Raw genomic sequence first — 24656 nt, forward strand, 5'->3', positions numbered from 1 at the left:
AGCAGGCCCAGTGCTGTCCCAGCTGCCGACTGCAGGGGCCTCTGCTGTGTCCCTGACACCTTGGAAGAGAGAGGGGTGGAATTGGTTTCTTGCTAAGGGAATAAAAAGAACCTTCAGTTTAGTGGATTCTTGACATGCACAGGTGGACAGGCTCGGGCTTGCTGTAGACTGGAGAGTAGACAAGATCTGTCTTTTTGGTGAGACGCTTCTTCCCACTAAGAAAGTCTGAAAGTGGATTTCTTGCATCTTATGTTTCAAAAGTGTACTTCTGGGTTTGGAAAGAAAAACTTTTATTGGTCATTTTCAAAAATGGGTAACTCAGAGCAAGATTTAAGGAAGGAAGCACTTGCTGTATACTTCTGTGCCTTTCTCACTGTCTCTGATTTCTCCTTCAGTTTACTCAGCATCCTCACGTGGGGGTCCAGGAATCAGGGGTGCCTTGGCCTCCAGGAGTGCTGGGGGCTCTTACATACCTGTCATTCTCATCAGGAGAGTCAGAGGTCCTTGGTGCTGAACCTGTGTTAACCTGACACTCCATTGCCATGCTCCAGAGATCATTATAAAGTACAGTTCTGCCTGCATTTCAGTTTTGGAGACCCCGTGAAACACTTGACACAGATGTGCTTCACAAATTGTGAATTCACAGAAAATATCAGTTATTAGGGCTTCCCAGGTGGCACAGTAGGGAAAAAAACAAAAACAAAAACCCACCTGCCAGTGCAGGAGATGTAAGAGATGCAGATTCAATCCCTGGGTTGGGAAGATCCCCTGGAGAAGGAAATGGCAACCCACTCCAGTAATCCTCTCTGTAAAATCCCATAGACAGAGGAGCCTGCTGGGCTCCAGTCCATGGGATTGCAAAGAGTTGGGCACAACTGAGCACAGCACAGCAGTAGCAGCAGCAGTTCAGCAAATTGTACTGGAGGTTAACTTGCTAACTGTAAAGTTAACCTAAGACTTCATACCCATCAAGAGGTGGGCATTGCTTTTTTTCTAGTTTCTCTCTGCTCTCAGCTGTTTCCTGTGAGGCCTGGTTGGTGGGTTTGAATAGGATTGTGTGTCATGTGAGAAGGATTGGGGTCTAGAATTACGTTTGCTCTCACAGCACCGCGCCCCCCCCTTTCAGTATTTGTCAGTCTATATTATTAAAAATTTTTTTGAAATCATATTATAAGTGTATTCAAAGAGAATAACATTGAAAACATAAAGAGTCTTACAAGTGGAACATAATAGAAAAATGTTTTTCTTAGCTTTCCTTAGCTTTCATTGGAGGTGTGTGTGTGCATGTGTTTAAGGGCTTGCTTCCCTGGTGGCTCAGATGATCCACCTGTGATGCGAGAGACCCAGGTTCCATCTCCGGGTCGGCAAGATCCCCTGGAGAAGGGAATAGCAACCCACTCCAGTATTCTTGCTTGGAGAATCCCAGAGACAGAGGAACCTCAGCCATGGAGTCACAAAGAGTCGGACATGACTGAACAACTAACACTTTCGCTTTTTACGTATATATTAAAAAATTTTCAATTGTGATATAAAGTACGCATAACGTAAGTATACTGTATTTATGTTTCTGTGATTCAGAAGCATTACGTGTATTCCCATTGTTTTGCAGCCTATCTCTAGAAGTTTCTCATCTTGCCATACTAAAACTCTATACCCATTAAAAACTCCCCATTCCCCTCCTCCCTCCCCATCCCGGTCCCTGGCAAACTTGATTCTAATTGGAGATGGTACTGAACTACTATCAGTAGTTGCGAAACAAAACAAAAAAAAAGTGATTTTTTTTTTTTTTTTGTCTCCCATTGGGAGGAATAAGCAAAATCAAATAAAGCAGAAGTCTGAAAACTATGAGACTTCACATATATCTTCTGAGGTCTTATCATTGCTACACTTACAAAAAGTTTTTCTCTAGAAGGAAAGATATTTTGTGATGTGTTTATTTTCTGTGTAAAACAGTGTTGGAGCACCACCATTGGAGAAAGTGACAGCTAAGGCATTTTCAAATGTTTCATGGACTTGGAAATCACCTGGCTAGAATTACCAGACTGGTAAAAGTAACATAAAGTGAAAGGGATTACCGTTGGGTTTTCAGCTTTGAGCCCCTCACAGGTGACTCTGAGACTCGGCACACAGAGGTGATCTGAGTAGTCCATATACATACATGTTTTGTGTGTGACATTTTATATTTTTTACCCCCAACAACAGCATGAATAGACTAAACACTCTGCCTCGAGGATTTGGATCGCTTCCGGCTCTGGAGGTCCTTGATTTGACTTATAACAACTTGAATGAAAATTCTCTTCCTGGAAACTTCTTCTATCTGAGTAAGAAACTTTTACTCCTATAAATCTCCTTAAAATGGTCCTCTGCATTCTAAAAGGGAAATTTATTTGCCAGGTCCCAAACTCCAAGAGAAATTATTGGACATATATATATATTTTTTTACTTCACATTCCTTTGAATGTTCCCTCATAGCTCAGCAGTATGTATATTTGATAAATTGTGATCTAACACCATTGCACTCAAGTGGACTTGGTAATGTCATATTAATATTAACTTTATGATAGAAATTTTTGCCTAAATGAGATCATCTCACGTTTAGCTAGAGAGCTTGACTGTCTTTTTAAAGAACATGCAAAAAAATTTATATATATATGTATATGTATATGTATAGTATGTGACTTTCTCATGTGCTTTGTAGGCTTTTTGCCCAAAGATATCCCAATGAGTTACTTATAAAAATATACATTAATAAACTGCTAACAGAATTTTAAACATTTCTAGCCAGGATTCTTGTTATAAGACTTAAAAAAAGTATTCTTGTTGATATAATCTGTTTCGTCTATAGCATGTCATCAGACACTAAGAAATCACCAGTCATAGATGAACACACTTTATCCTCTTATATGTAAACACATTTCTTGCTGCAGATGCTTGTGAAAAATAGCAAAAAGTGATTTTCTGAGAACTCATAAAATATTTAGGAGAGAGTTGTTGTCTTTAGGTGAATGTTCTGTTTTTCCAAATAGTGACATAGCTGGCATCCAGAGATTCTGATTTTTCTGAGTTAGTCTCTATAAAGTTTCTTTTATTTTTTTTTAACCTTCCACATATACTTTATCAGGGCTTCCCTGGTAGCTCAGCTGGTAAAGTATCTGCCTGCAATGCAGGAGACCCCAGTCCGATTCCTGGGTCTGGAAGATCCCCCAGAGAAGGGTTAGGCTACCCACTCCAGTATTCTTGGGCTTCCCTGGTGGCTCAGACAGTAAAGGAAGATCCCCTGGAGGAGGACATGGCAACCCACTCCAGTTTTCTTGCCTGGAGAATCCCCATGGACAAAGGAGCCTGGTGGGCTATAGTCCGTGGGGTCGCAAAGAGTCAGACACAACTGAGAGACTAAGCACAGCATGTATTCTTTATCCCAGACTTTGTCAGGCCCATGAAACCAACTTTAACATGTTTTCTTGGACCATGGGAGAAATTGCTTTTCTTACGTCTATTAACATACAATTCTGTTGAATTTTAAGACATTAGAATGTAGTTGAATACATGTAAACAAATAAAACTACATCTAATTATACTCCCTCCTTTTGGTTAAGGATAAAATGATGCCTTAGGGTTATACCCTTCAGTGGTTTAGGGACTGATATCCTTGTATAATATTGTGAACAGATTTCTGCCTAAGTTAGGATTTTCTCTGTTTTTAAATTCCACTGCACTATTTTAACTCCTTCATCTTCATTTATTTTTGTGGTTAAGGCTATGGGAACAAGTAATAATTGTCTGATGATGGAAACAATGAACTATGATTCTGACCTCCATCACGAGAAAGCCTTTTGGTTCTTTATTTTTTGACCTAGTTATCTTTGCACAACCGAGCCCTTTTGCCCTGAGCGTTGATATAAATGACACAGTGGCTTTCTTGGTTTCACTCTGGATGCAAATTGAGCCATACAGGTGAATCAGAAGTAATTGAAGAAAAATAGCTATCCTTTCTGAAAGTGAATTGAAACTCTGTGCCGGAAGCTACCAGTGCCCACGAGTTGTTAATTATATCAGTCCTCTTGGATATAGATATTTTCCTGAACACACCAGCTACACAATAAGCCAGTAAATCTAAGTTTGACCTGCTGGTTATTATCGCGAGCCCTAGGTATGTCACAGGCTTTTCACCACGCCAGGGTTATTAATCAAAGCTGACTCCCACGTATTGATCAGACCTCAAATGGTTGGGTTCCATGCCACCCTGTTTATATATTGCTGTTTAATTTGCAGCCACCCTGCGTGCACTCTATCTAAGTGACAACGATTTTGAAATCCTGCCGCCAGATATCGGGAAACTCACAAAGTTGCAGATAGTAAGTAATTTATCTAAATTCTTAGAAAATCAATTCACTCCTACAGCCCTTGTAGGAGTGGAATCAAGGCAATTTGAGCCAGAGTACGGTTTGTTTTGCAGGAATAAAAGCCACTGCTCCCCGAGACCATTCGTTGCCTGTCTGCAGACTCTTGTAAATAAATTGGAAGGATTGAGCCTTCGAGGAAGAGAGGGCAAGGGCGAGGACGAAGGCCTCTGCCGAGCGCCTCTTTATGTGAAAATTGTTTTGACACCCCCTTGTTTCTCTTCTATTTAGCTCAGCCTTAGGGATAACGACCTGATCTCGCTGCCTAAGGAAATCGGGGAGCTTACTCAGCTTAAGGAGCTCCACATTCAAGGGAACCGCCTGACCGTTCTGCCCCCAGAACTAGGTAAGGTGGCTGATGAATGAGCTGAGTTCTGGCTTTAATTATTAATAATGATCCCAGTGCAGAAACTCTGAAAACCCCTCTCTCCTCTTCTTGGCGAGAACCCTCCACCCGGGCACCCAGTTCTCATCCTTTCTAGTAGCATTTGTCATTGACCGGAGTTGAGCTGCTCTGGGTTTGACCTGCCCTGAGGCTCCATTGAGCACCTGCAACTCCGAGCATCTCGACACTGCTGATGGCAGGTGACCAGGCCTGGCTGCCTGCCTGGAGCCGTGGGAAGAGCCTGGCATGAGGAGTAATGGTCTTACCCGGGGCTCCTCCTTTACCATTGGTGATGATGGCTTTTTTGAAAGGAACCTATCACTCATTTTTTTGATCATTTAGTTTTCTATCTTAATCCCTTGAAAACTTTTTATCAAATAGTTACAGTATTTATGACAGTTGCTTAAAACCACTACATTTCCAAACATGAATTTGGTTCTCTCCTGCTGCCATCTTCAGTGGGAACGGTTACATGTGTTCTCATTGGGAATTCCTCGGTCCTCTTGCCGCGGCCCCTGCGTCTTAATAGGCTGCTGGTCATTCAGATGGCCCTAGGTGACCTTACGACCTTCCTTGGAAATAACGTCCGCACAGGTTCCTCTGTTATTGAGGTTATGTTGCTCTTCTAGAAAAGTTTCATGAGTTCTCCTGTCTTGCTTGTGGAGACTCTGGATGTCCTCTCATTTCTTCAATACGTTGAACTGTATTGTTTCTCAAACTATGACTGTTTGCTTTTTGGCTCCAAAATAGCACGATTTTATTTACTTGTTTATTTATTGCATTTTATTGAAATATAATTGGTTCACAATGTTGTGTTAATTTCTCCTGTACAGAAAGTGATTCAGTTATGCATATATATATTCTTTTTCATATTCATTTCCGTTATGGTTTATCACAGGGTATTGAGTATAGTCCCCTCTGCTATACAGTAGGACCTTGTTTATCCATCCTATATATAATAGTTTGCATCTGCTAACCCCAAACTCCCACTCCATACCTCTCCTGCCTGCCTCTCTTGGCAACCACAATTATGTTCTCTATGTCTGCAGAATAACACAACTTTAAAAAACACACTTGACCCAGCAATTCTTTGAGGAAGTGTCTCAAATGAGTGGTAGTTATGAGGCCAGTTGTTATTAATGAGAATGTGAGCACCATGAGAAACAGGGTATATATGTGTTCCCTGCTCTGTCCCCAGTGCCTCCCACATGCTGGTAACAAGGTAACTTCTCGAGAGATAAGTACTGAATGAGGTAATGATACGAAGACCTCAGATAGCAAGGTATTGGTTGGGAAGGCTGCAAGCGGGCTGAGTCCGGCTTTTGTCCAGAGCTGTGCTGTCCAGGAGAAGCTGTGAGCCACACTTCAGATGTTCGTGTGACTCCTTTATTGGAAGATGCAGATACAGAACGTTACCATGGGCAGAAAGCTCCACCGGGCAGCGTTAGTCTAAAGGAAAAGCCTTCCCTTGGTTCCACTGAACAAATACACAGTTTCACCCCAGCTTCCCCATCTTCTGCAGCTCCTTTGTTGCTGTACAGGGTCTTGAGGAATTTGTACTGATTTCATTTATTTTATTTCTGGCTGTGCTGGGTCTTCATTGCTGCATGCATTGCTGCTGGCTCTAGTTGTGGTGAGCGGGGGCTACTCCAGTTGCAGGACTTGGGCTTCTCATAGAGGTCGCTTGTCTTGTTGCGGAGCACGGGCTCTGGCGCTTGAGCTCAGTAGCTGTGGCACAGGCTTAGTTGCTCCTCAGCACGTGCGATCTTCCCAGACCAGGGATCGAACCTGTGTCCCCTGCATGGCAGGCGGATTCTTAACCACTGGACCACCAGGGAAGTCCAATTTGTACTGATTTTAAGGGCTGTGGAGTAACTTGGCACTGCCTCTTTGCTGGATTTTGAGTTGCCAGGGCCTGCTTAAGGAGCAGGCTCCAAAATCAAGAGATGTTAACAGGATTTTTAAAGCAAAAAATCTTCTTGCCAAAAGGAAGATTCTGGACAGGTATTTGCCAACCATAGATATTGGCGTTAGGGATTCACGGGGAGCTTTTGCAGCATACAAATACCTGCTCCCTCCCCAAAGTACTGATCCAAATCTCCACCTGTGAGACTAACTCTTGTATAATTTGGTAAAATTCACTTAGTGCTTCTAAAGTCTGTCCTTGATTAGTGTGACAAGGAGAAATGAAAAAAAAAAAAGGTTTTATTTCATTTTTTAAGCACTGAGGCAATATAGGGTATTGGATTAATCAGTGATTTCTATCAGCTAAAAATTTGGTAGAAAAATACCTAGTTAAATCCACACATACCTGCCTACCTGTATATTTTAAAATGTCACATGATCTTCCTATTTAAATACTGCACATAGTCACATTTGCCTAACATTTCTGTTATTCTCCCCAATACCAAATAATACATATTTTTTATTCAGGGCTAGGGTTGAGGAGAAAGTCTTTAAATGAGTTTATATTTTCTAGCCATACCTGGAAAAACTTGGTCTCAGCATCTGCCTAGTGGCAGTTTTCCCAAACTGCAGGCAGACACTTAGCTGGAAATAAATGGTAAACCCCTGTCTAAACTCAAGAGGAAGACAGGTGATTAGTTTTGAACAGTGATTTTTTTTTTTTTTTTTTTTTTTGGCTATGCCGTGCAGCCTGTAAAATCTTGGTTCTCTGACCAGGGATCAAACCTGTGCTCCCTGCATTGGGAGACTGGAGTCCTAACTGCTACACCACCTGAGAAATCCCAGTGATTTTTTTAAAGTCAAGAATACAATAATAGCTAGTATTATAATAAGTTATTATAATATGTATTAAGGTCTTGTGTGCCAAGGCACTACATTAGATGCTTTTCCTGCATTGTCTAAGAATAGTATGCGGACTGTTTAGAGATGAGGAAACGGAGTCTTAGAGAGGGTTGGTGCCTTATCTGTAGGGACACAGAGTCATGGAGGCAAGGTTTAAGCCCTGGCAGCTCGTTGTGCAGGGCCACGTTCCTAACCGCTGGGGCGCCCTCCTGCCCATCTGTGTGCCACTGAGAGTATTCCTAGAAAGCTGATTCCAAGTGTGAACAAAACACAGCACCTGCTTGCTTCTCTAAATGGCAGCAGAAGGAGGGGAGGTTCGCTGTGGCAAGTGCCCTGGCTGGCTGTGCGGGTCTGAGCAGCAGGACTGGAGTCACACCTGGCAAAATGAAAGAGTTGCAGTTCTGCTGTTCATGCCAAGCCATTTGCATAGTTCTGGTTCTCTCCCCACCAATCCCTCCACCCCGCATGGGGGAGCCACCCAGCCACAGTGGAGATGTCTTCCGTTTATGTACCTGGTACCCAAGGCTGTTATCTGCAGCTGCCCTGGCTGGTGGCTGAGCAGCACTGGGGACTGTGGACTCGAAGCTGCTCTCGGTCCATCCTTCAGCATCCCCTAGCTGCAGGACTGCTTCAGCGTGTATAGGGCAGATGATGATCTCTCTTCCCCTATGTATTTACTTTTTATACATCTGAATAAACAAGGTAAAGGCTTTTAAGACTTCTGTGGAATTTCTTTTAAAAATAAATTTGGAGTTTTAACTTGAAGCCTCATCGGTAAGAGCCTTTGAAGGAAGCAAGGGAATGCGGATGAATTCTGACTTGTTGGGCCTAAGAACATGCAGGGGCACTGCCACATAAAGTCAAAGACTGGACTGAAGTTTTAATACGTAAATGTATTACTTTCCTTTTGCTGTGCACACCTGAATAACTTACTTTAACTGTTACGTCTGGTTCCCAAATAGTAAAGCACTTGCTTTTATGTTAATCAGTTTATTTGTATAAAATTGGATGTAAGGCAGGCCTGTCTTTTAAAAATTTTTTTAATAGAGTATAATTGCTTTACAATGTTGTTAATTTCTACTATAAAAGTCACATATATATATAATCACATATAAAGTCACACACATATATATAAAATCACATATAAAGTCACATGTGTGTGTGTGTGTGTGTGTATATATATGTGTGTGTGTGTATATATATATATCTATATCTATATCTATATCTCCCCTCTTTTTTTGGATTTCCTTCCCTTTTAGGTCACCACAGAGCATTGAGTAGAGTTCCCTGTGCTGAATAGTAGGTTTTCATTATTTATCTGTCTCATACATAGTGTGGGCTTTCCTGATGCCTCGATGGTAAAGAATCCACTTGCCAATACAAGAGACATGGGTTTGATCCCTGGGTCAGGAAGATCCCCTGGAGAAGGAAATGGCAACCCCCTCCAGTATTTTTGCCTGGAGAATCCTCACGGACGGAGGAGTCTGTCGGGCTACAGTCCACGGGGTCGCAAAAGAGTTGGACACAACGTAGTGAATAAAAAACAACAGCCATCAATGGTGTAGATATATTAATTCCAGTCTCCCAATTCACCTCTGCTCCTACTCTTCCATTTCCTCATTCATTCAAACATCAAGTTCCTACTTTAGACCAGGTTTTGTTTTTAAGGAACTGACTTTTCTAGTAATGTAGAATTCACATATTCAACAACTGTTTACTGAGTCTTTGCTCTGTGTTTTATTTCTGGAAGATACAACAAAAAGAGACAAAAATACCCTTATGACATTTTAGTTGGGGGGAGAGGATAGATGAATGGATGGATGGATAGAAAGCATAACAGATCATGCTAAATGCCCTGGGGAAAAAATGAAAATGGAAGAGAGTGTTTAAATGAAGGGGTGGTGTTTCTATTAACATCTACGATGTTAACAGAGAAACTAAGATCATGGCATCTGGTCCCATCACTTCATGGCAAATAGATGGAGAAACAGTGGAAACAGTGTCAGATTTTATTTTTCTGGGCTCCAAAATCACTGCAGATAGTGATTGGAGCCATGAAATTAAAAGACGCTTGCTCCTTGGAAGAAAAGTTATGACCAACCTAGACAGTATATTAAAAAGCAGAGACATTACTTTGCCAACAAAGGTCCATCTAGTCAAGGCTCTGGTTTTTCTTGTGGTCATGTATAGATGTGAGAGTTGGACTCTAAAGAAAGCTGAGCACCGAAGAATTGATGCTTTTGAACTGTGGTGTTGGAGAAGACTCTTGAAAGTCCCTTGGACTGCAAGGAGATCCAACCAGTCCATCCTGAAGGAGATCAGTCCTGAATATTCATTGGAAGGATTGATGCTGAAGCTGAAACTCCCAATACTTTGTCCACCTGATATGAAGAGCTGACTCATTGGAAAAGACCCTGATGCTGGGAAAGATTGAAGGCAGGAGGAGAAGGGGATGACAGAGGATGAGATGGTTGGATAGCATCACAGACTCAATGGACGTGAGTTTGAGTAAACTCTGGGAGTTGGTGATGGACAGGGAAGCCTGGCGTTCTGCAGTCCATGGGGTTGCAAAGAGTTGGATACGACTGAGCGACTGAACTGAACAAAGAAAGCCTCATCAGAAGCTGGTGTCATTTAGCCAGAGACCTAAGTGAGGGTGGGAAGTTTCCTGGCAGAGGGAAAGGCAGGTGCTGAAGGCCTGAGATGGGCTTGTGTATGCTGGAACAGCCGAAAGACTAGTGTGGCTGGAGCCCAATGAGGGGAGGTGAGGGCTGGAAGAGATGGGCTTAGGTAGGAAGTAGGGACTGGATCACCTGGGGATTTATGCCCTGAGGACATTGCAAGGACTCTGGCTTTTACTGTAAGTGAGATGCTGAATAATGCCCCCCCCCCCATGTTGCCCCCTCCTAATTACTGAAATCTAGGAATAGACTACTTTGCATGATGAAGGGACTTTGCTGATGCCGTGTCACAGCTTGAGATGGGAGATTATCCTGGATTAGCACACTGAGCCCAGTGTAATTGTGAGGTTCCTACAAAGAAGGAGGCAGGGGAGACAGGGACAGCAGTAGAAGATGGGATGACAGAATCGAGAGGCTGGAGTCAGGCATGGAAGGGACCACAGGCCGAGGAATGTGGACGCTTCCAGAGGATGCGGAAGCAAGGACGAGGATTTCCCCTGAAGCCTCCAGAAGGAACGCAGACTTTCTGTGCTTTTCCAGGTGGTCATAATGGTTAGAGTCTGGGTGTGTTTCAGAGGTAAAATTAATAGGAATTAGTGATGATTAGATGAGGGGGGAGAGAGCGAAGAGTGACTGAGGTGTCAGGGAATGAAAAGGATGGGGAAGATGGTGGGAAGGGCAGGTGAAGGAGGAGGAGAGGAGCTGGTTACAAGCTGATTTTGGAGTGTATTAAGTTTGAAATGCTTTTTGGGTGTCAAGTCGAGAAGGCATCTGATATTAGAACCTGGAGTTTAGAAGATAGATCTGGGCTGCACATACAATTGTATCATCAACATAAACGTAAGGCCACAGATTGGATGAGGTCTCTTGGATGTGATCAGAGAGGTAGAAGATAGAGCCATGAAACTCCGTAGTTCCTAAACCCTGAAACCAGAAGGATCAGGGACCTTTAAGGGTTGGGTTGGCTGTTAGACAGCTCTCTGTGCCCAAGTCAGGGACTGTGGCCTCCTCTCTGTGGCCTCATGATCAGCCCTTACTGTTACTGCAGTGAGAATGCTTTGTCTTTGTAGGGAAACTGTTTTTCCTGACATGTGAAGCTAACTCTGCCAGCGAAGGGATGAAATAGACATGGTTGACATCTTCTCTTGAGCCTGCCTGAATCCAAGAGTATCGTTTGAAACAGTATATCAAGCTACCCAGCTGGAGAAGACTGTTGAGAGTCCCTTGGACTGCAAAGAGATCAAACCAATCAGTCCTAAAGGAAATCAACCCTGAATATTCATTGGAAGGATGGATGCTGAAGCTCTAATACTTAGGCCACCTGTTGCAAAGAACTGACTCATTGGAAAAGACCCTGATGCTAGGAGAGATTGAAGGCAAAAGGAGAAGGGGCCAGCAGAGGATGAGATGGTTAGATAGCATCACTGATTCAATAGACATGAATTTGAGCAAACTCCAAGAGATATGGAGGATAGAGGAGGCTGGTGTGCAGCAGTCCATGGGGTGGCAAAGAGTCAGACACAACTCAGCGACTGAACAGCAATTCAGCTACCAGCCTATCTCTTCTTCAAAAAAGCAGCAACGTGACTAAGATTTCACCCCCTTTTAATTAGCAGAAGAATTAATTAATGCAGTGGAGATAAGACCTGTGTTAAGTGGGGGATGGGGGGAGACAGACATCCAGACCAATCCTCAGAACAGATGAAGCCCCTGAGTCAACAGCCTAACAGTGGTTTCAGAGCTGGTGGCCCTGTGAGCAGTAGATTCTGTTCTGATTTTGCATTTTCTGCCTCACACATGAGATTTATGAGCCATAAGAGCTAAAGATGTGAACTGTGTGGTTTTACACGGCCTCCTTCCTAAGTTTCCAGGTATTTGCACTTGGTGGAATCGTTTCTGTTATCTTGGCTTCTGGACGGTCACCCCTCTGCATTGGTCACCCCAGTAATTGCTTCTGGAGAAGGAAGTCGCATTGGTCAGCCAGGCATGCAACGAAGCAGTGTTTTTAGATGTCAGGTATCTACACCCATTTACACAGCCTGTGGGAAGGATGCTTGCATTGCTACGTATACTAGGCCTCGCTGGCTTCGTATACTGCTCTACACGCCACCAATCACAGTTTTTATTGCAGAAATATGAGATGCTTTTGTATTCTTCCTAGCAGATTTGTGAAGAGTGGAAACAAATATTAACCCCCTTCAGACAGTAAGTGGTGTCATGAATTGTGAGCTTTCCTCCAATTGTATTCTCCAGGATGAACAGAATTAAGAAGAGAGTGGAAGACTTCCCTGGTGGTCCAGTGACTAAAACTGCGATTCCAGTGCAGGAGGCCTGGGTTCAGTCCCTGGTCAGGGAACTAGATCTCACACGCTGCAACAAGGAGTTCTCATGCTACATCTAAAGATGAAAGGTCTTGTGTGTTGTAACCAAGACCCAGCACAGCCAAAAAAAAATTTTTTTTAAATAAAGTGGAGTATATACATCTCAAATCCTTCCAGTTACACCTCTTAATCCTTTTCTTAATAGTGTTGAGATGCTAAAGAAAAATCTTTCTCTCCTAACACAGAAGAGAAGGAGATATGGTATTCTCTTGTTGGTCAGTTAAGTCCCTGATTAAAAATGTCTTACAACTTCATGTTATTGTTGTCAGTAATCTTATCCTAAAGGGTAAAATATGTTTTAATGTATGTAGTAGGTTATAGAGGCTTCCTCTTTGTCACTACACTTCTGTTCCTATCTTAGTCTCCCAATTCCTTGTTCTGTGATAATAGGCAGGTTATTTTCTATGCTTCCTGCAGAATGAGGGTAGTAGTACTGTTGTGAAGATTAAAATAATAATATTCACACAGTGCATTTTTATACTATTAAATGTTCACTGTTTAGAGACTGAGTGCCTCGTGAGCAGGAGTCTAACACATTGTGATTGGCTGGATGAAAGAAAGGCTGAGACTTAGCCTCGGATGAGGAAGGTGAGGAAGTGCAAGGGGGTGTCCAAAGGGACTTTCAGGGGAAGAGAAGTGGGGAGGATAAAGTGAGGGCCCCATGTGGCAAACAGGCACAGTGGACAGAAGGTCTGGAGGAAGGGTTTCATTGCCATCTCTTCAATCCCATCATTGTTTTCCTGATACATGTTTGATTTCACAAGTGATTTTCAGCTCAGCCCTTTTTGTGAATTGTGTAATTGAGACTAGGAGCAAGTCACCTGGTTCTTCTTTGTGGTTAGTTCATTGCTTGGTTGCTTCATTCACTCATTCATTCATTCACTTCCTGACTTTGTGACGTCCTATATAAGACTATGAACTTGTCCAGAAGTATTGAATTCTTAATATCACTGGATCTAACTCATTTCTTCATCCCATGGTAAGATCTTAAACTACCTCCCTGCAAGAGATACCTTGTATTTTCACTTAATTTCTTACTGTCTTGGGTTGCCTTTTGTGACACTCTGCATTTCATTGATGATTTTTTTCTTCTCCCTTTTTTTCTTCTTTTCTTGTCTTCACTTCTTAATATTACTGATGTGTGCATATGCTGTAATCCTTTTGTCACTTGTCTACATGTTAGTAATTTATGTTTGAAGTACGGTTTCTAAGTCTTTATTATTTTGTTATAAATTAAAAGCATTAAAGATCCTAGAGTGTAAAGTTGGACTGTTTTCAAGCTAGGCAAGCTATTAATAGTTTAGCTATCATGTGAAATCTGTTAGCTCTTTTCTTGAGAAAAGATGTAATGCCAATTATTAGCCATCTCCAGAATAAGCAGAGAGATACCAAAAACACAAGAGAAGACTCTATACATGCACATCACCAGATGGTCAACACCAAAATCAGATTGATTATATTCTTTGCAGCCAAAGATGGAGAAGCTCTATACAGTGAGCAAAAACAAGACCAGGAGCTGACTGTGGCTCAGACCATGAACTCCTTATTGCCAAATTCAGACTTAAATTGAAGAAAGTAGGGAAAACCACTAGGCCATTCAGGTATGACCTAAATCAAATCCCTTATGATTATACAGTAGAGGTGAGAAATAGATTTAAGGGCCTAGATGTGATAGATAGAGTGCCTGATGAACTATAGAATGAGGTTCGTGACATTGTACAGGAGACAGGAATCAAGACCATCCCCATGGAAGAAATGCAAAAAAGCAAAATGGCTGTCTGGGGAGGCCTTACAAATAGCTGTGAAAAGAAGAGAAGCGAAAAGCAAAGGAGAAAAGGAAAGATATAAACATCTGAATGCAGAGTTCCAAAGAATAGCAAGAAGAGATAAAAAAAGCCTTCTTCAGCGATCAACGCAAAGAAATAGAGGAAACCAACAGAATGGGAAAGACTAGACATCTCCTCAAGAAAATCAGAGCTACCAAGGGAACATTTCGTGCAAAGATGAGCTCGATAAAGGACAGAAATAGTATGGACCTAACAGAAGCAGAAGATATTAAGAAGAGATGGCAAGAATACACAGAAGAAGTGTACAAAAAAGATCTTCACGACCCAGGTAATCATGATGGTGTGATCACTGACCTAGAGCCAGACATTCTGGAATGTGAAGTCAAGTGGGCCTTAGAAAGCATCACTACAAACAAAGCTAGTGGAGGTGATAGAATTCCAGTTGAGCTATTCCAAATCCTGAAAGATGATGCTATGAAAGTGCTGCACTCAATATGCCAGCAAATATGGAAAACTCAGCAGTGGCCACAGGACTGGAAAAGGTCAGTTTTCATTCCAATCCCAAAGAAAGGCAATGCCAAAGAATGCTCAAACTACCGCACACTTGCACTCATCTCTCACGCTAGTAAAGTAATGCTCAAAATTCTCCAAGCCAGGTTTCAGCAATATGTGAACCGTGAACTTCCTGATGTTCAAGCTGGTTTGAAAAGGCAGAGGAGCCATAGATCAAATTACCAACATCCGCTGGATCATGGAAAAAGGAAGAGAGTTTCAAAAAACATCTATTTCTGCTTTATTGACTATGCCAAAGCCTTTGACTGTGTGGATCACAATAAACTGTGGAAAATTCTGAAAGAGATGGGAATACCAGACCACCTGACCTGCCTCTTGAGAAATTTGTATGCAGGTCAGGAAGCAACAGTTAGAACTGGACATGGAACAACAGACTGGTTCCAAATAGGAAAAGGAGTATGTCAAGGCTGTATATTGTCACCCTGTTTATTTAACTTATATGCAGAGTACATCATGAGAAACGCTGGACTGGAAGAAACACAAGCTGGAATCAAGATTGCTGGGAGAAATATCAATCACCTCAGATATGCAGATGACACCACCCTTATGGCAGAAAGTGAAGAGGAACTAAAAAGGCTCTTGATGAAAGTGAAAGTGGAGAGTGAAAAAGTTGGCTTAAAGCTCAACATTCAGAAAACGAAGATCATGGCATCCGGTCCCATCACTTCATGGGAAATAGATGGGGAAACAGTGTCAGACTTTATTTTTCTGGGCTCCAAAATCACTGCAGATGGTGACTGCAGCCATGAAATTAAAAGACGCTTCCTCCTTGGAGGGAAAGTTATGACCAACCTAGATAGCATATTCAAAAGCAGAGACATTACTTTGCTAACAAGGGTTCATCTAGTCAAGGCTCTGGTTTTTCCTGTGGTCATGTATGGATGTGAGAGTTGGACTGTGAAGAAGGCTGAGCGCCGAAGAATTGATGCTTTTGAAGTGTGGTGTTGGAGAAGACTCTTGAGAGTCCCTTGGACTGCAAGGAGATCCAACCAGTCCATTCTGAAGGAGATCAGCCCTGGGATTTCTTTGGAAGGAATGATGCTAAAGCTGAAACTCCAGTACTTTGGCCACCTCATGTGCAGAGTTGACTCATTGGAAAAGACTCTGATGCTGGGAGGGATTGGGGGCAGGAGGAGAAGGGACGACAGAGGATGAGATGGCTGGATGGCATCACTGTCTCGATGGATGTGAGTCTGAGTGAACTCCAGGAGTTGGTGATGGACAGGGAGGCCTGGCCTGCTGCGATTCATGGGGTTGCAAAGAGTTGTACACGACTGAGCGACTGATCTGATCTGATCTGAAAGACATAATACATTAAACATTTTTTCTTCTAGTCTAGATTCTTTGTTCTGGAGAATTATGTGCCCTGACCCAAAGCAACTTTAGATTATTATCAGAGCTGCTTTTCTCTGCCTAAGTCCTGTTAATTGTGAAAGGTGGGAATGGCTTATGGTCTGTCTGATTAGGCTGAGAAGCAGTCCTTTGAATTGACCCTCTTTTCTACTTCTATTCTTGGTTTTGTTTAACGTGTCCATTTTAAGACTTATGAACAAAATCAAGACATGGGACAGCATAGTTGAGAGTGTGGTAGGGGCATCCATTGGCCTGGATCACCCACCGTCTGGTCTCCCAAGACAGATGACCTTGAACAAATCACTTACCTGCATATTACTCAGTGGCCATAACTCATAGCACCTGGCTTTTTTCCAACTGGGATACACTTTCTAGTTCACCAGGACCCTCACCTGAGCCTCTGAAGATCCCTCACTAAACAGAAATGAGGAAATTACATAACAGGGTTATACAACGATTTGTATATTTTTGTTTTCCTTTTCAAATTCACAAGTTACAAAAATATAACACAATATCACTTAGGATTTATAAAATTCAGTTCAGAATGCTGCAGGTGGTGTGATCTGGAGAGTGTGCAGAAGTTTTAAATTACATGATAAACAGTCTCATTTCAGACTCAACTTGGTGGAAAAATGTCCGAAATTTGAGACTCTTTTTGGAAACGCTAGTCCCCTCATTTGCGTTGTTGTTTCTTCTGCTTTTCTTCCTTCATTGATTTCACTGGCCCCTGTAGATACTGGAGTATGCAAAGCCTGGATTTACTTCTGGACTCAGACTCTTTTTTTTTTTTTTTTTTTTTAATATTCCTGTCTTCTATTGTGCCCCTTAACTTTTTTTTTTTTAAACACCAAAAGTTGTTTTTATTTGGGTGTGCTGGGTCTTAGTTGCGGCACACAGGTCTGTGAGATTTAGATCCCTGACCAGGGATGGAACCAGGGTCCCCTGCACTGGGAGCGTGAAGTCTTAGCCACTGGACCACCAGGGAAGTCCCTGGACCCAGTCTTTTCCTGTGACAAATGCTGATCACACACAGGAGTCAGTGAATGCATGCGGGGGGCATTTGCCTGGCTAGCTCCATAAGCATCTGCCTTTGGTGTGACTCACCTCATCATCCTGGTCAGTAAAGCTCTAGACTCTTGTCTCTGTGTCCTTTAGAAGAGGTGACTGATTGTGGCTCTGAGACACTCCCTTGGGAACCTTCGGGGAAGTGGCCCTAAAGCCCTGGGTGATGTTAAGGAGCCTGGCACAGGGCTTGTGTTCAGCAGGGATCAAGGTGTTGCTGGAGGTCTGCCGAGAGGAGCCAGGGAAGGTGAGGAAGCTCAGAGGTGCAGAAGCATCTCTTGGTATGTTTAGCATTCCTAGGGTTACATAGTTAATTATTTTGTTTTTAATATTGTAGCATTTCTGTGTTGATCCACAGAAGCAGAAAAGGATGTAAAAAGAAGGCTAAAATTTACTGAGCATGTAAACTTTTCCATTAGGTAAACTTTTCCAGTAGGCATTTTGTATATAGTTTGTCATGTGAATCTCGCAAAAGCTGTGAGAAGTGGAGGCTTTCTCCCCATTTTGCAGATGGAGACATGAAGCTGTAGTAACTTGCTGTGGGTCACGTGGCCAGATAGACTGGGAGCCAGACGTAGAACTGCCATGATCTGGAGTAACTATTCCACGTCCACCAAGGGTAGGACCATTGGCTGCTTTTGTTTTGTGCCCATTCTAGGACAAAGAGAAATACAGCCTATATCAAGCAATAGCATTTTGGGACTTCCCTGGCAGTCCAGTGGTTAAGACTTCACCTTCCAATGCAGAGGGCAGAGATCCCTGGTCAGGTAACTAAGATCCCACTTGCCTTATGGCCAAAAAACCAAAACATTTAACAGAAGCAATATTCTAAGAAATCCATTTAAAGACTTTAAAATTGTCCACATCAAAAAAATCTTAGGGAGGCAAGAATATACAATGGATTAAAGACAATCTCTTTAACAAGTGGTGCTGGGAAATCTGGTCAACCACTTGTAAAAGAATGAAACTAGAACACTTTCTAACACCATACACAAAAATAAACTCAAAATGGTTTAAAGATCTAAACATAAGACCAGAAACTATAAAACTCCTAGAGGAGAACATAGGCAAAACACTCTCTGACATACATCACAGCAGGATCCTCTATGACCCACCTCCCAGAATATTGGAAATAAAAGCAAAAATAAACAAATGGGACCTAATTAACCTTAAAAGCTTCTGCACATCAAAGGAAACTATTAGTAAGGTGAAAAGAAAGCCTTCAGAATGGGAGAAGATAATAGCAAATGAAGCAACTGACAAACAACTAATCTCGAGAATATACAAGCAACTCCTACAGCTCAACTCCAGAAAAATAAACGACCCAATCAAAAAATGGGCCAAAGAACTAAATAGACATTTCTCCAAAGAAGACATACAGATGGCTAACAAACACATGAAAAGATGCTCAACATCACTCATTATCAGAGAAATACAAATCAAAACCACTATGAGGTACCATTTCACACCAGTCAGAATGGCTGCAATCCAGAAGTCTACAAGCAATAAATGCTGGAGAAGGTGTGGAGAAAAGGGAACCCTCTTACACTGTTGGTGGGAATGCAAACTAGTACAGCCACTATGGAGAACAGTGTGGAGATTCCTTAAAAAACTGGAAATAGAACTGCCTTATGATCCAGCAATCCCACTGCTGGGCATACACACTGAGGAAACCAGAAGGGAAGAGACACGTGTACCCCAATGTTCATCGCAGCACTGTTTATAATAGCCAGGACATGGATGCAACCTAGATGTCCATCAGCAGATGAATGGATAAGAATGCTATGGTACATATACACAATGGAGTATTACTCAGCCATTAAAAAGAATACATTTGAATCAGTTCTAATGAGGTGGATGAAACTGGAGCCTATTATACAGAGTGAAGTAAGCCAGAAAGAAAAACACCAATACAGTATACTAACGCATATCTATGGAATTTAGAAAGATGGTAACAATAACCCTGTGTATGAGACAGCAAAAGAGACAGAGTTGTATAGATCAGTCTTATGGCCTCTGTGGGAGAGGGAGAGGGTGGGAAGATTTGGGAGAATAGCATTGAAACATGTAAAATATCATGTATGAAACGAGTTGCCAGTCCAGGTTCAATGCACGATACTGGATGTTTGGGGCTGGTGCACTGGGACGACCCAGAGGGATGGAATGGGGAGGGAGCAGGGAGGAGGGTTCAGGATGGGGAACGCATGTATACCTGTGGCGGATTCATTTTGATATTTGGCAAACTAATACAATTATGTAAAGTTTAAAAATAAAATTAAAAAAAATAATAAAAAAATACTAAAACAAAAAAAAAAAAGAAATAGCATTTTTATGGGAAAAAGTCACTATGGATTAGATGATAATAATAATGCATACCTCAGAAGACAAGCTGTTAGCCTGTGAAGTGGTTGCCACAGGTGATGATCTGTTTGCTTAATAAAGCAGTGAGTGGCAAGTACTTTCCTACGGAACTAGTAACTGGGTCACTTGTACAAAACTGACTTTGTCAGTCAACCACGAACATTTTTGAAGTTACTTTTATGCCAGATAGGTTTACAGAAATACTTTTTTTTTTTTTAAACAATACCGTATTTACAAAATGGTTTCATGGACTTTTATCTCACTTATGTATTGTAGACAGAAGAGCTTTTCAGTCACTTTAAAGTTGGGAAAACTAAGATGTATAGGGAGGTTGTGACTTGCCCAAAGCTTGTATTGTGGACATAGCATGTTATTGACAACATCAGATTTTCAGTTCTGATCTCTTAACCTTCAACAATAAATACTGTTCCCAACAGTGTATCCATAAGTGTATCAATACTGAGTCTGTAGAAAGGTATCATTTATCATTATATGACGGCAGTGGTTCCAAACCTGTGGTTCCAAATAAATTTCCAAGAATTTTATTCTTTGGAAAATAAAGAAAATGCGACTTTGAAGTTTTGCCTTGAATTACGTTACATGCGCTTACATTTTATTTCTGTGTTAATATTCCTTTTGTCATACTTCACAAAAAGTAAGATAGCCTATTCTTTGATTCCCATGGTCTTAGTTGATCATAAAAAATGACTCCCACGAGGTCTTCCTACATGATATTTTTTAACAAGTCCTGTTTTATATGTTCTGTTCCAATGCATCTTTAGCCCTGGAAAATGCTTTAAGTGTGGATTTTAAAAATGCTAACTGAATTATATTTCTGCCTGGTGAGTTACTGCTTTAAAGGGGGTGGGAAGTTGCAACACATAAAACGTTTCCATTCCATATTATAAATTTCAGGAAGCCCAGTGTCAGGTTGGGTATGATTGAGCATGGGCATCAATCTGTGTTAACACCAGCTAATGAAGCAAGCCAGTGTTTCCAGTGGACCAGCCTTTGATTTAATAGGACACTAAATGTATTCCTGCCCTGGGAGAAATGCTGCCAGTGCTGAGCTTCCAGGTTTAATTTTTTTTTTTTTAATTCCAGAAGCTTATCTGTAAATACAGTTCCTATCACCTGAATACATATATAATATCTTACATTTATGTAGCATCTCCCTAAAAGCATCTCCTATATTATTAGCCCACATAAAAAAAATAAGTCATGTTCTGCTGAACTAGTCCTGAGTGGTATTATGTGTGGGAATGTGAGTTTCTCAGCGCAGTGCTGGGGAGTTAGGGATGAAGTGAGGTGGAGGAGGATGTCCTGCATGTTGTCAGCACCCGCACTGTACTGATAACCCTAAAACTGTACCTTATCACGACTCATCATGAGTTAGCCTTTCTTTTCTGTAGAAATTTTTATTGGAGTATGATTGATTTACAATGTTGTGTTAGTTTCTGCTCTACAACAAAGTGAATCAGCTATACCTATACTTATATCCATTTTTTAAAGAGTCTTTTCCCATATAAGTCATTACTGAGTATTGAGTAAAGTTCCCTGTGCTATACAGTAGGTCCTTATTAATTTTATACATAGTATTAACCCCAATCTCCCAATTTACCCCTCATCCCGCTTCCTTCACCCCTGTAACCGTAAGTTTGTTTTCTACATCTGTGGCTCTATTTCTGCTTTGTAAGTAAGTTCATTTTTACCATTTTTTTAGGTTCCACATATAGGTGATACCATATGATATTTGTCTTTGTCTGACTTTACCTCACATAGTATAACAATTTCTAGGTCCATCCAGTTTGCTGCAAATGGCATTATATTTTTTTTATGGCTAATAGTCCAATGTGTATATGTACCACATCTTCTTTATTCATTCCTCTGTCAATGGATATTACACTGCTTCCATGTCCTGGCTATTGTAAATAGTGCTGCAATGAATATTGGGTTGCATGTATATTTCAAATTATGGCTTTCTCTGGATATATGCCCAGGAGTGGGATTGCAGGATCATACGGTAATTCTCTTTTTAGTTTTTTTAGGAACTTTCATTCTCCAGAGAACTTCTGTTGTCTGTGGTGGCTGCACCAATTTACATTCCCACCAACAGTGTAAAGTTCCCTTTGCTCCACACCTTCTCTAGCACTTACTGTTTGTAGATTTTTTGATGGTGGCCATTCTGACCCGTGTGAGGGTTAGCCTTTCTTATCTGTATTTAGACCTCTTTAGAATTGTTCATGTTTTCAACTCATGCTTTCATAGGTGGATGGCCTGCTAAGGAAAGCACCTGACAGTGCTGTTGATGCTTCTGTAAAGTTTTGGGCAATAGCCTGCATGCTCATATTGGTGAACAAGCCCATGCTCATCCTTAGTGTATTTACAGACCACCGTACTCTCCCTGTGGTCGTTCATGCTTGCTGTTTTAAGAAGAATGGCTCTTCTACCTAGACAGCCTCTACCTAGCTTCTGTTATCAGATTCTGATCTCTGGTCCCATAGGCAGTAATCTGTTGGGTTTGGAGCACAGCAATAAATGAAATAGGCCTAATCCTTGCCCTCTTCAAGGGAATCTTTGGAAAAACAAGTACACAAAGACTTGAAAGTGACAAAATGGAAATTACAGCTGATACCCACACTTCCTTTATTTATTCCTAAGCATTTTGTCCTTTTTGATACTATTATAAGTGAAATTGTTTAGTGAACTTACTTTTGATTTGTTTATTGCTAGTATATAAAACTGCAGTAGATTTTTGTTTTGATCTTGTATTCTGTAGTGTTGCTGAACTCATTTATTCTCATTGTTCTTTTTAGGCAATTCCTTAGAATTTTTTCCATACATGATCATGTCATTTGCAACTTGAAACAGTTTTACTTCCTGCTTTCCAATTTGAGTACATTTAATTTTCTTGTGTAATTACTTTGGCTACAGTCTCTGGTACAAAAGTGGGAAGAGCAAACATCCTGGTCTTATTCCTGATCCTAGGGAGAAAGTATTCAGTCTTTCCCTAATAAATATTAGGTTTTCTGAGTTTTTTGTGTATGACCTTTGCCATTTTTTTTTTTTTTCCATTTTTTACTTGGGAAAGACTGTGTACCCTCCAGTGTCTATAAATGTGTCAGAGAATACCATGTGTATAATCTTCCACATTACTACAGATATTCATTTAGCTCAATTTCTCCTTCATTTCTGGTATGTACCAAGTTTTTAACCCCTTGTGGCTCAGTTGGTAAAGAATCCGTCTGCAATGTGGTAGAACTGGGTTTGATACTTGGGTTAGGAAGATCCCCTAGAGAAGGAAAAGGCTAGCCACTCCAGTATTCTGGCCTGGAGAATAATTCCATATATATTATATAACTTCCATATAATTCCATGAACTATATGGAAGTCCATGGGGTCACAAAGAGTCGGACACAACTGAGCTTCTTTCACTTCACTAACCCCTAGAATAATCTCTTGGTCTTCATTGCCTTTTGAGTTATCTTCTTAATCCACTGTTGTAGCTGAGACCAACTATATAAGTTTGCTTTGCCTGCCATTACAAAGTGGATGGCTTAAACAACAGAAATTTATTTTCTCACAGTTGTGAAGACTGGAAGTCCCAGATCCTTGTATCAGTAGAAGTGATTTCTTCTGAGGACCATAGGGAAAGGTCTATTCCTGATCTTTCTCCTTGGATTGTTGATTGCTGCCTTCTTCCCATATCTTTTTATTTATTTATTTTTTTTAATGTATTTATTTGGCTGCACTGAGTCTTGGTTGCAGCATATGAACTCTTGGTTGTGGCATGTGGGACCTAGTTCCCTGACTGGGGATTTAACCTGGGCCCCCTGCACTGGGGGCATGAAGACTCAGCCACTGGACCACCAGGGAGGTCCCTCTCCCCTTGTCTTTATGGCTGTCGCTTTGTGTAAGCATACACATTGGGTATCTCTCTGTGTGTCCACAATTTCCGTTCCTACTGCAGAAGTACACAGGTCATATTGGATTAGAGCCCATGTGTGCTTCATCGCCCAATTGTGTCCAACACTTTGTGACCCCATGGGCTCCTCTATCCATGGGCTCCTCTATCCGTGGGATTCTCCAGGCAAGAATACTGGAGTGCGTTATCATTTCCTTCTCCAGGAGGTCTTCCTGACCTAGGGATCGAACACCAGTCTCTTGTGTGTCTCCTGCATTGCAGGCAGATTCTTTACCTCTGAGTCACTTGGGAAACCATTAGAGCCCATTCCTTATTTTAATTAAATAGCCTCTGTAAAGACCCAGTCTCCTAATAGTCACATTCTGAGGTACTGGGAGTTAGGACTGCAACATGAAGTCGGGGGATTGGACACAATTCAGCCCTTTCACCACCAGTTTCTCTCATCTCTTTGTTTATAGGCCTTGGTGTAAAACATGGTGTCTCTTGATATTGTCTCATTGTTTACATGCTTATTTCTGCCTTCACTTCTTTTACCTTGCAACATAAAGTCCTGTTCCTGTAAGCCTTTGTATTTAATCTTTGCAAGAATCCCTGACTCCTTTTATGAAACCAGTGAAACCTGTATAGTTACTCTATCCAAAATGTATCTTTTCACATATGAACTTTGACCTGTAATTCAGAGAATTTTAAGATGCTCCCAGATACGTGCATGGACCCTTCAGTGTTGGATTCTCACCCAAATACTCCTTCTAACCCTGTAATGTAGGTTCTGTTAGCTGACGGGCACAGATGTCATTTATGTATATCTCCCAGATTTCCTTCTGAATCACATGCAAGTAAAGAACAGTGACTAAACCCAAGATGCATGAGTGGCTTGTGCATGAAGTGATAGCTACAGACAGAAAAGAAATCCATCACTCATTTGATTGGTTCTCCTTCA

The 24656-nt window shown here is 41.5% G+C and overlaps 1 protein-coding gene across 7 annotated transcripts in view; it reads left to right on the forward strand.

Moving 5' to 3' along the window:
• The window catches only part of RSU1 (Ras suppressor protein 1), a 202227-nt gene that overhangs the window by 52729 nt on the left and 124842 nt on the right, over nucleotides 1-24656 (forward strand). For all 7 annotated transcript variants that reach the window (XM_045162704.1, XM_045162709.1, XM_045162705.1 and 4 more), the window contains 3 exons: nucleotides 2203-2321; nucleotides 4273-4355; nucleotides 4632-4746. In XM_045162704.1, coding sequence (XP_045018639.1) covers nucleotides 2203-2321; nucleotides 4273-4355; nucleotides 4632-4746 — 317 coding nt within the window. The remainder of the gene's footprint in view (nucleotides 1-2202; nucleotides 2322-4272; nucleotides 4356-4631; nucleotides 4747-24656) is intronic.

The sequence above is a fragment of the Bubalus bubalis genome, chromosome 14 (genome assembly GCF_019923935.1).
Source record: "Bubalus bubalis isolate 160015118507 breed Murrah chromosome 14, NDDB_SH_1, whole genome shotgun sequence".
Classification (NCBI taxonomy): domain Eukaryota; kingdom Metazoa; phylum Chordata; class Mammalia; order Artiodactyla; family Bovidae; genus Bubalus; species Bubalus bubalis.